The following is a 12,495-nucleotide window of genomic DNA, read 5'->3' on the forward strand; positions in this document are numbered from 1 at the left end:
AAAGGGTGATATCCTAATGAAAAGTCTAGGAACAGACAAAACTTTAACTGGAATATGCAGAGAAGAGAACGCAAACAAGTAGAATGGTCCATGTTCTACCTTCAGCTGAGTCATTTGAAGAACCATGTTTAAATCATCAGTAGCCCCGGGCCAAGTCCTTGGAGGGTCCAGAGCTCTGCTAAGCAAGACCCAGGACACAGCCTTGGAGAGTCAGGGAGTAAACTTTGTTTCAATAGTAGAGGTGACTGAACAGGATTCTTTGTATTCCATGGCAGATTTTCTGATCAGAGGAGAAGATGGAGGAAATTAGCATTCTATCTCTCCTCTTCACTCACTAATTCTTACCTCTTTCTAGAATAATGTTCCCTACTAACCCTCAATGTGGAGCTACAGGGCAGGGGTAAATTTGCATAAATACTTAACACTCACTGCCATAAAGGACCTAAGAAGGGATAAGGGAGCCCAGGTGGAGCCCAGCTGTGCTGTGAATTATCTGGAGACACAGCTCTGTAGTCCTCCAGCATGGCAAGGATCCATCTCTTAATCCCTCTCCTCACTCTGTACACAGGTGAGCATCCTAGCAGTACCCAGGCTCAGCTCTCACAGGACATTGATCTGGGGCTGACTCTGAGTTTAAGCACAACAAGGCACAGAAAGGGACAGTAGTAACCTTCCTCTACTCTCCTCTCTTGCAGGTTCTCTGGCCTCCTATGAGCTGATTCAGCCTCCCTCAGCATCAGTGGCCCTTGGACAGACAGCCACCATCACCTGCTCTGGGCATGCCCTGCCAAAGAACTATGCAGATTGGTATCAGCAGAAACCTGGCCAGGCCCCAGTGTTGGTGATATACAAAGATAGTGAACGTCCCTCAGGGATTCCTGACCGATTCTCTGGGTCCAGCTCTGGGACAACAGCAACTCTGACCATCAGCCAAGTACAGCCTGAAGATGAGGCTGACTATTACTGTTTGTCATCTGAGAGTGATGATGCTCCTCACAGTGACTCAGGCAGATGGAGAAGTGAGATATAATCCCCTTCCTCGTTTGGGTCACACAAACTATGAGGAAGCCTTGCACACTTCACTCAGCAATGAAGCCCCCAAAAGCATTTTTCTTTAAGCCCTCAGGGATGCTCTGCAGTGTTGAATCAGGGTCGATTTAGAACTCTCAGACAGCTTGTTTGGTTATTTATCATTCAGTAAATAAGAGGAAGGTGATTTGGACTAGAAGGACAGACAGATGGAGGGATATATTACTGTCATCATCACATAACATCTTTATGTTAGTAACTGAAATACTGCATGTATTAGACCCTAGATCTGCTGATTTCACTTTCTAAAGTTTAGCTTTCTCTGGAAGTCTGGGATTCTGGAGAAAGAAAATCAGTGAGTTTATTTCATGTCCTCTGCCTAGATTCTCTTTTCAGGCCTTATCTATCCCCTAGTAAAGCAGAAGTTGTGACAGTTCACAAAAGGAGGTCTGACCCTTGCTGGAAAGTGCTCTTTTACCCAGAAATCTATGTCTTCATGTTCCTGTTCTTTCTCAGAGATGTTAATGTTAATGACTTACTGGAGACAAGAATCCAAGGCCTTCTTCTTATATAGGATGTCTTGGAGGGCCTCCAGCTCACATCTTCCACTATGCATGCTGAGTGCTCAACTGCCATCTCATGGAGACTCTGCCTCTTTCTGTCCATTTGCTGCCTCCCTCACTGATTTCTCGATAGCCTGTGCTTCAGCTTTCTATCTGAACAACTGTGATCAGACACTGAAACGAGACTATCTGTCCCCAACATCTGCCATGAGTTGAATTTGGAGGCTACTCTGCCATAAAGATTCAGCTCCTGTCTTGAATTTTCAGATTTCCAAAGGTGACACCTATTTCTGACACTCTCATGTTCTTATTTATTTTATTGGTGGCCTTGAGATTTTGAACTCAGGGCCCTACACTGATTAAGCAGGCAATCTACCACTTGAGCCACGTGTCTAACACAATCTTTGCATTCTTATAAGATGAAAAAGAAACTGGTGCATTGGGTATTGAGTTGGAGTGTAACATCCACAGAAGGTGAACACAGGAATTGAGGACTAGTTACACATATCTGGACAGTGACTCAGTACATGCACACCTACAGGTGGGTGCTACAGAATTTAATCATTTTCACTTCAACTCTCCACATCTTGTACAAAATGGTATGCTTGATACTTTAGAAGAACTTTTGTCAATGTCACAATGTAGCCCCAAAATAACAATAAAAATACAATGATTCTTTTCAGTCATCCAAATACAAATGTAGATATGATCAATTCTAGGAAACACAGTTCAGCGTGTCAAAGTGGTCTGCAGTGAAGGCTCCACAACTCTCATTTGTCAGTAGGAAGCCCATCCATTTCAGTGAGGCACATTATCTCCAAATAAAGGCTTTGATGAGAACTATGTCCTACATAATATGATAAAACCATCCACAAACAATGGAAATAAGAACACTGCACCCTACAGGAGAATAGAAGATATTTTTCATATTCTATCCCCACTATTTTTCTTCCTCTTTGATATCTTACAAAATTATAATGGTAAAACTTACTACTTTACACACATATTATGTTTGAACCCATTGGGATCATATGGAGGATAAAAACGTGTTTCATATATACATGTAAACACACTCATAGCGAAATGAGAAAGGTGTACTTTTTACCCATAAATTCCTAATAACTGTGACTATAATTGTTAATTTTCTTGGTCTTATTTTTAATATTCTTTTTGGCATTAAAAATATCTTAGGTAGTTTGAAGCCATTGTGAATCATGCCAGTTGGGATAACAAAAACTTCTCCAGGAAGTACTGATCAAATAACAGCCCTGCTCCATTGGATTGAATTAATTTTCATGTGTGTGTTTGTGTGGCAACTTGGTATGTGAGATCAATCACTAGCAAATACTCCATTTTGCTTGCTGATTCTTTCTCATTACTATTTAAAGGGGGACAAAGAGCAAGTTCAAGTCAGACATTGTTGCCTCTCCAGTGGAAAGCCTTCTTCTTTTGAAGGGGTACAAATGCACTAGACCAAAAATCTGTAAGTTATAAAGAGTGATGCATCACTTTTAGAGTGGATCTCTAGGGATAATGGTGGGTGGAGTCACCCTATTTCCACACTTTGATTCCTGGACCTGCACTCCTGGTTATGGGAGAAGCAGCATCATGTGTTAGAAGGTGATTTAGAACACTTGTAGCATCCTGGAGGACAGTGTCCATCCCTGCATGTGCATTGGTCAGTCCACCTGCTTTGACAGTGACTGAAGTTAGGGATCACAAAGTGAGGAGCGGTGAATGGTAGAGCATGGACTCACTGCTGCTCAGTAGTGCCCATGAAATTAACAATGTGCTCTGAATTTCCATGTGAAATACCAGAATGGTGGTAGAAGCATGAACAAGTTTCTGGATAAAGTTTTTGCTAGAATTACTTATCTACATGGATTATGCATCTATTGCAGAAAGAACTAATAGCTACCCTGCCATCATGGAAGACATTCAGTGCCATCAATTGGCCTCTTAGAGACCTGGATATTTCCCATAGGAGGAGATTCAATTTGGGAGCTCGGTGTTGGTTTCTCATGTTGTCCTATTAAGGGTTGAACCGAGGCTACAGTTAGGTCACATAAGGGAGAAGAAATTCACATGGAAGATCCCATGAAATATCACCATCCCTGCTACCATGGACACTTTATTCATGGTTCCATACAGCAAAAACACATGTGGCTGAGGGAGGAATTTGCCAACACCCACAGAACCAGACCCCATTCACCTTTCCTTTAAAACACTTTTCCTATGAGTTGCCTCTTTATTTAGCATTACCACAGATATATTCAGGATCTGTGCAAATATACTGGTAATTTGATAAGACCTTTATTTGCAGTAAAAAATGGGGTACGATAATTGCAGTCACTGAAAACCAGGATTATAATTCCGCAAAAGTGAATGGAAATCATGTATTTTCAGAATCTCTGCTTCTAACTTTGAGCAGCGAAAGTTTCTTTTGATTCATACCCTCATAATTAATCATGGTTTTTAGTTTTAAGCATCTCTCAATATATCTCCCAATATTTGTATCATAAACAAATCAAATGTCATTATGACATTTTCATGAATGTATATATTTTGTCATATCTATCACTTCTATTAACCATTCATGTACTCCTTTGCCTCCCCACTTCCCCTTCCACATACCTAATCGTCTCCCTTTAAATTCGTGAATGTATTGATCTTTATTAAACCTAGAGATACACTTGGATAATCAGTAGATCATTGATGAAATCATGGGGAACGTATAAATATTCCAAGAATTAAATGAAGACATAACTAAAAGGAACCCTTGGGTTGTTGCAAATGTAGTTCTAAAAGGGAAGTTTATAGCAATGAGTGACTACATTGAAAAAAGTTTTAGGAAACAACCTTATAATGCACTTGAAGTTCTTAGATGAACAAGAATAAGCTAACCACAAGAGAAAGTTGACAAAAAATTGTGATGATTAAGGAGGAAATTCATGAATTATGGATAAATAGGACAATATATAAGATTAATTAAGGAGAGGGTTGGTATTTTGAAAAGATAAATATTGGACAATCCCTTAGCCAACTAACTAAATAAATAGAGAGTAGTTTTTTGATTGTTCCCTACAAGTTTCATTAACAGATAGTACCATATTTTGTGCTTTCTTTATATCATGGCATAGTCTTAATCATTCATCTTAACCTTAATTAAATAAAGGCTTATTTGATCTAATGAACTCCACTGTAAAGGTGTTGGCCTAAAATATCAGACGGATCCATTATCATAGAAAACAAACAACAATCAAGGGACAAATGAGGTATGGCAATTTTAAAGCATGTTGGTAAGAATCATGAGGATGAGCATTGTAATATACTTGCCATCGCTCATGTGTATGCATAGGTAGGAAGTGAGAAGACTCTAATCTTCTCTTTCTGCATTAAAATGCAGTCTGTGCTAGAATGAAGTGATGGCCAAAGGTAAATTATGAAACGATGGAGATTTGAAGTTATTCCCCAACACACAATATATGTCATTTGCAATGGCTGATAGTTGATTCTAGGCATTTAAGTTAATCTATAATAATTAGTTAATGATTGATATAATTGAGCAGAGAAGTACAGTAACAATGAATTCAAATATTGACAATTACACTATTCCCCCAGAAAATAATAAACAATAAAACATGCAGCATCACAAGCACAAGGGAAAATACATTGATATCAGCAACAAAATTTCCACTGAAAGGATTTTAAAATTTAATTCTCGAAGACAATATCAAGGAAGATGAAGAAACTTAAAATTGCTGGCTGGAAAACAAAGGAAACAAATTAATACAGAAACGAACCAAAAACTACCCCAATACCACTGAAAGAAACTGTTCTCAAGGAAGTGCAAACATTGTGATGATTTCAAAAAGACATAAAATCAGTTATTGTACACATGATCAAATAGCTAAAGAAAACATGACAAAAACCTTAAAGGAATGTATAGGGAGAATGCCTTGTCAAATGTACAATATTAAAAAGGAAACAATGAATAATCACTGAACCTTAGAAAGTCAATTGGTATCATCCCTTGTGAAGAACAGAAAGAAAAAAGAATAAAAAATGTGCAAAATGAGAGAGACACATGGAATGCCCTCAAGTGTATGTACATACTCAATTGGAAATTTTAGAAGGCTTATTGGGGAAAATTCTGCATGTATCTATTGCAACATCATAATTAAACCCCTTTTACTACTGATGTATACTAAAAAATAGCAATAAATGAAATCATAAAATGTATTTGAGAAATGAGTAAGTTCCACAAATGTATTGAAAACCAGGAAATAAATCTCCATAGCATAATGATAAATAGCTCTTAATTGACATTGATGAGAGCACATATCTGTTGGACCTACTATATGAATGAATTAAAGAGAGTTAACTCATTTTGTTGTAATAATACAACAATAACACCACAGGGATAAGAATTATATTCAGAGCATGCTAATTTACTATTCCATATTTGATGATAAAGTAGGTTACTCCTTTATTTTCATTCATAAGGTAAAGTACTGACAGCAGTAATTGGGTTAACAATTGAACAATGAACTTTATGTTTAAATGTAATAAGAAAAAGTGAAAACTAAACTAACCATGGTCAAAGGTACTGGGTATTAAAAAGTAAAGAATACAAGGCATGGACATGGGGGAGAGAATGAATTATGAAGATGGTGACATTTTTTGAAGGTCTAGGAATTAAGGATGAGAGAGAGCAGTGAATAACCACTGACCTATCTTATAGGAAGAGAAAGGAAATAGCCATTATGGACATAGTGGTGGTACAATTCTGAATACTAGGACTTTAAATTATTTTGTTTTAATAATTTCAAAAGGAAATGCTGGTCAAAACACAGCTGGACTACTGTATTCAGATCATTAGAAGACCAGTTAATGAGAACACTGGTAAAAATAAAAAATTTCATAGCTGACTAGTTACAATGGCTTCCAACCATAGAAAAAGCAAAAAAGTAATAATAAAGAAGAATCCTAAAATCTGATGTTTTATGGTTCTTTTTACTCATCAATCATCATTAATCTATTCACATAGTTACAATGGATTTGAAAATCACCAGCCTGAAAAACCATACTGGTTGTCAAACCCAGAGAAGAGCTTTCACTGGAGCAACAAACAGCAATTCTGGAATTTCCCCTACAATTCCCATCAACAGATAATACCTTATTGGTGCTTTCTTTAAATCATGTATAACCCTCAATCTGAGTATATTTCTTACTTTTAATTCACTCAGGGTTTATTTGATCTGAAGACCTCCACCCTTACTGTATTGGTCAAAAATGTTAGAGGCATCCATTATCATAGAAAACAAATAACAAGGAAGGAAAATTGAGTTGTGAGGAGTTCAAAAGTGCATTGGTAATGGTGATGATGAGCTCTGTCATATCCTTGGGATAGAGAAGAGCATTGTCATGCTTAAATCCATGTGCATGTGAAAGTTGAAAGTAAGACAGGTCTAAGCTCTTTCCTCTCAGTTAAATTGAATATTTGTTTTAGGATGAAATAATAGCCAATGGAACATTATATAATGTTGGAAATTTCATGTTGTGCCCCTATCCACATTGAGTATTTTTGGCAATGGCTGATAGTTGGCATCCATGTATTTAAAGACATATATAATAATTAGCTAACTACTGATTTAATTGACCACAGATGTCAACAACCACTGATTCAAAAATTAAGATTTACAGAATCAACTCAGAAGATGATGAAATCATGAAACATCCAAAATGACAATTTCAAGGGATTGGAATGACAACATCAAATTTTTCAAAGGAATGATTTTTTTGTACCTAGTTCTCAAAGGGAAATACCAAGGAAGATAAAGAAATTGGGTATCTTGTGAAAAAAATAAATAGAACTAAAGTAATATAGAAACCAACAAACAAAAAACCCAAGTAGTAATTGACATAATCTATTTCCAAGAAGAACAAATGCTGTTATAACTTTATTTTTTTTTCATTTTTCTTTTATTATTCATATGTGCATACAAGGCTTGGTTCATTTCTCCCCCCTGCCCTCACCCCCTCCCTTACCACCCACTTCGCCCCCTCCCTCTCCCCCCCTCAATACCCAGCAGAAACTATTTTGCCCTTATTTCTAATTTTGTTGTAGAGAGAGTATAAGCAATAATAGGAAGGAACAAGGGGTTTTGCTGGTTGAGATAAGGATAGCTATACAGGTCATTGACTCACATTGATTTCCTGTGCGTGGGTGTTACCTTCTAGGTTAATTCTTTTTGATCTCACCTTTTCTCTAGTACCTGTTCCCCTTTTCCTATTGGCCTCAGTTGTTTAAGGTACCTGCTTTAGTTTCTCTGCGTTAAAGGCAACAAATGCTAGCTAGTTTTTTAGGTGTCTTACCTATCCTCACCCCTTCCTTGTGTGCTCTTGCTTTTATCATGTGCTCATAGTCCAATCCCCTTGTTGTGTTTGCCCTTGATCTAATGTCCACATATGAGGGAGAACATACGAGTTTTGGTCTTTTGGGCCAGGCTAACCTCACTCAGAATGATGTTCTCCAATTCCATCCATTTACCAGCGAATGATAACATTTCGTTCTTCTTCATGGCTGCATAAAATTCCATTGTGTATAGATACCACATTTTCTTAATCCATTCGTCAGTGCTGGGGCATCTTGGCTGTTTCCATAACTTGACTATTGTGAATAGTGCCGCAATAAACATGGATGTGCAGGTGCCTCTGGAGTAACAGTCTTTTGGGTATATCCCCAAGAGTGGTATTGCTGGATCAAATGGTAGATCGATGTCCAGCTTTTTAAGTAGCCTCCAAATTTTTTTCCAGAGTGGTTGTACTAGTTTACATTTCCACCAACAGTGTAAGAGGGTTCCTTTTTCCCCGCATCCTCGCCAACACCTGTTGTTGGTGGTGTTGCTGATGATGGCTATTCTAACAGGGGTGAGGTGAAATCTTAGGTTGGTTTTAATTTGCATTTCCTTTATTGCTAGAGATGGTGAGCATTTTTTCATGTGTTTTCTGGCCATTTGAATTTCTTCTTTTGAGAAAGTTCTGTTTAGTTCACGTGCCCATTTCTTTATTGGTTCATTAGTTTTGGGAGAATTTAGTTTTTTAAGTTCCCTATATATTCTGGTTATCAGTCCTTTGTCTGATGTATAGTTGGCAAATATTTTCTCCCACTCTGTGGGTGTTCTCTTCAGTTTAGAGACCATTTCTTTTGATGAACAGAAGCTTTTTAGTTTTATGAGGTCCCATTTATCTATGCTATCTCTTAGTTGCTGTGCTGCTGGGGTTCCACTGAGAAAGTTCTTGCCTATAACTATTAATTCCAGAGTATTTCCTACTCTTTCTTGTATCAACTTAAGAGTTTGGGGTCTGATATTAAGATCCTTGATCCATTTTGAGTTAATCTTGGTATAGGGTGATATACATGGATCTAGTTTCAGTTTTTTGCAGACTGCTAACCAGTTTTCCCAGAAGTTTTTGTTGAAGAGGCTGCTATTTCTCCATCGTATATTTTTAGCTCCTTTGTCAAAGATAAGTTGCTTATAGTTGTGTGGCTTCATATCTGGATCCTCTATTCTGTTCCACTGGTCTTCATGTCTGTTTTTGTGCCAGTACCATGCTGTTTTTATTGTTATTGCTTTGTAATATAGTTTGAAGTCAGGTATTGTGATACCTCCTGCATTGTTCTTTTGACTGAGTATTGCCTTGGCTATTCGTGGCCTCTTGTGTTTCCATATAAATTTAACAGTAGATTTTTCAATCTCTTTAATGAATGTCATTGGAATTTTGATGGGAATTGCATTAAACATGTAGATTACTTTGGGGAGTATCAACATTTTTACTATGTTGATTCTACCAATCCATGAGCATGGGAGATCTCTCCACTTTCTATAGTCTTCCTCAATCTCTTTCTTCAGAAGTGTATAGTTTTCCTTGTAGAGGTCTTTCACATCTTTTGTTAGGTTTACACCTAGGTATTTGATTTTGTTTGAGGCTATTGTAAATGGAATTGTTTTCATACATTCTTTTTCAGTTTGCTCTTTGTTAGTGTATAGAAATGCTAATGATTTTTCTATGTTGATTTTATATCCTGGTACCTTGCTGTAGGTATTGATGATGTCTAGAAGCTTCTGAGTAGAGTTTTTTGGGTCTTTAAGGTATAGGATCATGTCATCTGCAAACAGGGATATTTTGACAGTTTCTTTACCTATTTGTATTCCTTTATTCCTTCTTCTTGCCTAATTGCTCTGGCTAGGAATTCCAGTACTATGTTGAGTAGGAGTGGAGATAGTGGGCATCCTTGTCTGGTTCCTGATTTTAGAGGGAATGGTTTTAATTTTTCTCCGTAAAGTATAATGCTGGCTGTAGGTTTGTCATATATAGCTTTTATAATGTTGAGGAACTTTCCTTTTATTCCTAGTTTTCTTAGAGCTTTTATCATGAAATGATGTTGGATCTTATCAAAGGTTTTTTCTGCATCTATTGAGATGATCAAGTGGTTTTTGTCTTTGCTTCTGTTAATGTGGTTTATTACGTTTATTGATTTTCGTATGTTGAACCACCCCTGCATCCCTGGGATGAAGCCTACTTGGTCGTGGTGAATAATCTTTTTGATGTGTTGCTGAATTCAGTTTGCCATTATTTTGTTGAGGATTTTTGCATCAATGTTCATTAAGGAGATTGGCCTATAGTTCCCCTTTTTGGAGGTGTCTTTGCCTGGTTTTGGGATAAGTGTAATACTGGCTTCATAAAATGTGTTTGGCAGTTTTCCTTCCCTTTCTATTTCGTGGAACAGTTTAAGGAGGGTTGGTATCAGTTCTTCTTTAAAGTCTGATAGAATTCAGCAGAGAATCCATCAGGTCCTGGACTTTTCTTTTTGGCGAGACTCTTGATTGCTACTTCAATTTCATTTTGTGTTATAGGTCTATTCAGGTGATTAATTTCCTCCTGGTTCAGTTTTGGATGATCATATGTATCTAGAAATCTGTCCATTTCTTTTAGATTTTCAAATTTATTTGAATATAGGTTCTCAAATTACTCTCTGATGATTTCCTGGACTTCCATGGTGTTTGTTGTTATCTCCCCTTTTGCATTCCTAATTCTACTAATTTGGGTTTTTTCTCTCCTCATTTTAGTCAGGTTTGCCAGGGGTCTATCGATCTTGTTTATTTTTTCAAAGAACCAACTTTTTGTTTCATTAATTCTTTGTATGGTTTTTTTGGTTTCTATTTCGTTGATTTCAGCTCTTATTTTCATTATTTCTCTCCTTCTATTTGTTTTGGGATTTGCTTGTTCTTGTTTTTCTAGGAGTTTGAGATGTATCATTAGGTCATTGATTTGGGGTCTTTCAATCTTTTTAATATATGCACTCATGGCTATAAACTTTCCTCTCAAGACTGCCTTAGCTGTGTCCCATAGGTTCCGGTAAGTTGTGTTTTCATTTTCATTGACTTCCAGGAACTTTTTAATTTACTCTTTTATTGCATCGATGATCCATTCTTCATTAAGTAATGAGTTATTTAGTTTCCAGCTGTTTGCATGTTTTTTGTCTTTACTTTTGTTGTTGAATTCTACTTTTACTGCATTGTGGTCAGATAGTATGCACGGTATTATTTCTATTTTCTTATATTTGCTGAGGCTTGCTTTGTGCCCTAGGATATGATCTATTTTGGAGAAGGTTCCATGGGCTGCTGAGAAGAATGTATATTGTGTAGAGGTTGGATGAAATGTTCTGTAGACATCTACTAGGTCCACTTGATCTATTGCATATTTTAGATCTTGGATTTCTTTATTGATTTTTTGTTTGGATGACCTATCTATTGATGATAATGGGGTGTTAAAGTCTCCCACAACCACTGTGTTGGCGTTTATATATGCTTTTAGGTCTTTCAGGGTATGTTTGATGAAATTGGGTGTGTTGACATTGGTGCATACAGATTGATGATTATTATTTCCTTTTGGTCTATTTCCCCTTTTATTAGTATGGAATGTCCTTCTTTATCTCATTTGATCAATGTAGGTTTGAAGTCTACTTTGTCAGAGATAAGTATTGCTACTCCTGCCTGTTTTTGGGGGCCATTGGCTTGGTAAATCTTCTTCCAGCCTTTCATCCTAAGCATATGCTTATTTCTGTCAGTGAGATGAGTCTCCTGTAAGCAACAAATTGTTGGATCTTCTTTTTTAATCCATTTTGTCAAACGGTGTCTTTTGATGGGTGAATTAAGTCCATTAACATTAAGCATTAGTACTGATAGGTATGTGGTGATTCCTGCCATTTAGTTGTCTTAGTTGTTTGAAGGTTTGATTGTGTGTACCTAACTTGATGTTACTCTCTACTGTCTTGCTTTTTCTTATCCTGTGGTTTGGTGCTGCCTGCCTTTTCATGGTTAAGTTGGGTGTCACTTTCTGTGTGCAGGATCCCTTGCAGAATCTTTTGTAATGGTGGCTTTGTGCTCACATATTGTTTTAGTTTCTGCTTATCATGGAAGACTTTTATTGCTCCATCTATTTTGAATGATAGCTTTGCTGGGTAGAGTATCCTGGGGTTGAAGTTATTTTCATTCAGTGCCCGGAAGATCTCACCCCACGCTCTTCTTGCTTTTAATGTTTCTGTTGAGAAGTCTGCTGTGATTTTGATGGGTTTACCTTTGTATGTTACTTGTTTTTTCTCTCTTACAGCCTTCAATATTCTTTCCTTAGTTTCTGAACTTGTTGTTTTAATGATGATATGTCGTGGAGTAGTTCTATTTTGATCTGGTCTGTTTGGTGTCCTGGAGGCCTCTTGCATTTGTATGGGAATATCTTTCTCTAGATTTGGGAAATTTTCCGTTATTATTTTGTTGAATATATTACGCATTCTCTTCACCTGCACCTCTTCTCCTTCTTCGATGCCCATGATTCTCAA

The 12,495-nt window shown here is 37.1% G+C and overlaps 1 protein-coding gene across 1 annotated transcript in view; it reads left to right on the forward strand.

The window, feature by feature from the left end:
* The first annotated feature begins 450 nt into the window (after window positions 1-450).
* Window positions 451-12,495, forward strand: part of LOC109684467 (immunoglobulin lambda-1 light chain-like) — a 781,398-nt gene continuing 769,353 nt past the window's right edge. Inside the window, exons 1-2 of the mRNA XM_074061175.1 lie at window positions 451-568; window positions 696-993. Coding sequence (XP_073917276.1) covers window positions 523-568; window positions 696-993 — 344 coding nt within the window. The 5' untranslated portion in view covers window positions 451-522. The remainder of the gene's footprint in view (window positions 569-695; window positions 994-12,495) is intronic.

The sequence above is a fragment of the Castor canadensis genome, chromosome 18, assembly GCF_047511655.1.
Source record: "Castor canadensis chromosome 18, mCasCan1.hap1v2, whole genome shotgun sequence".
NCBI lineage: Eukaryota > Metazoa > Chordata > Mammalia > Rodentia > Castoridae > Castor > Castor canadensis.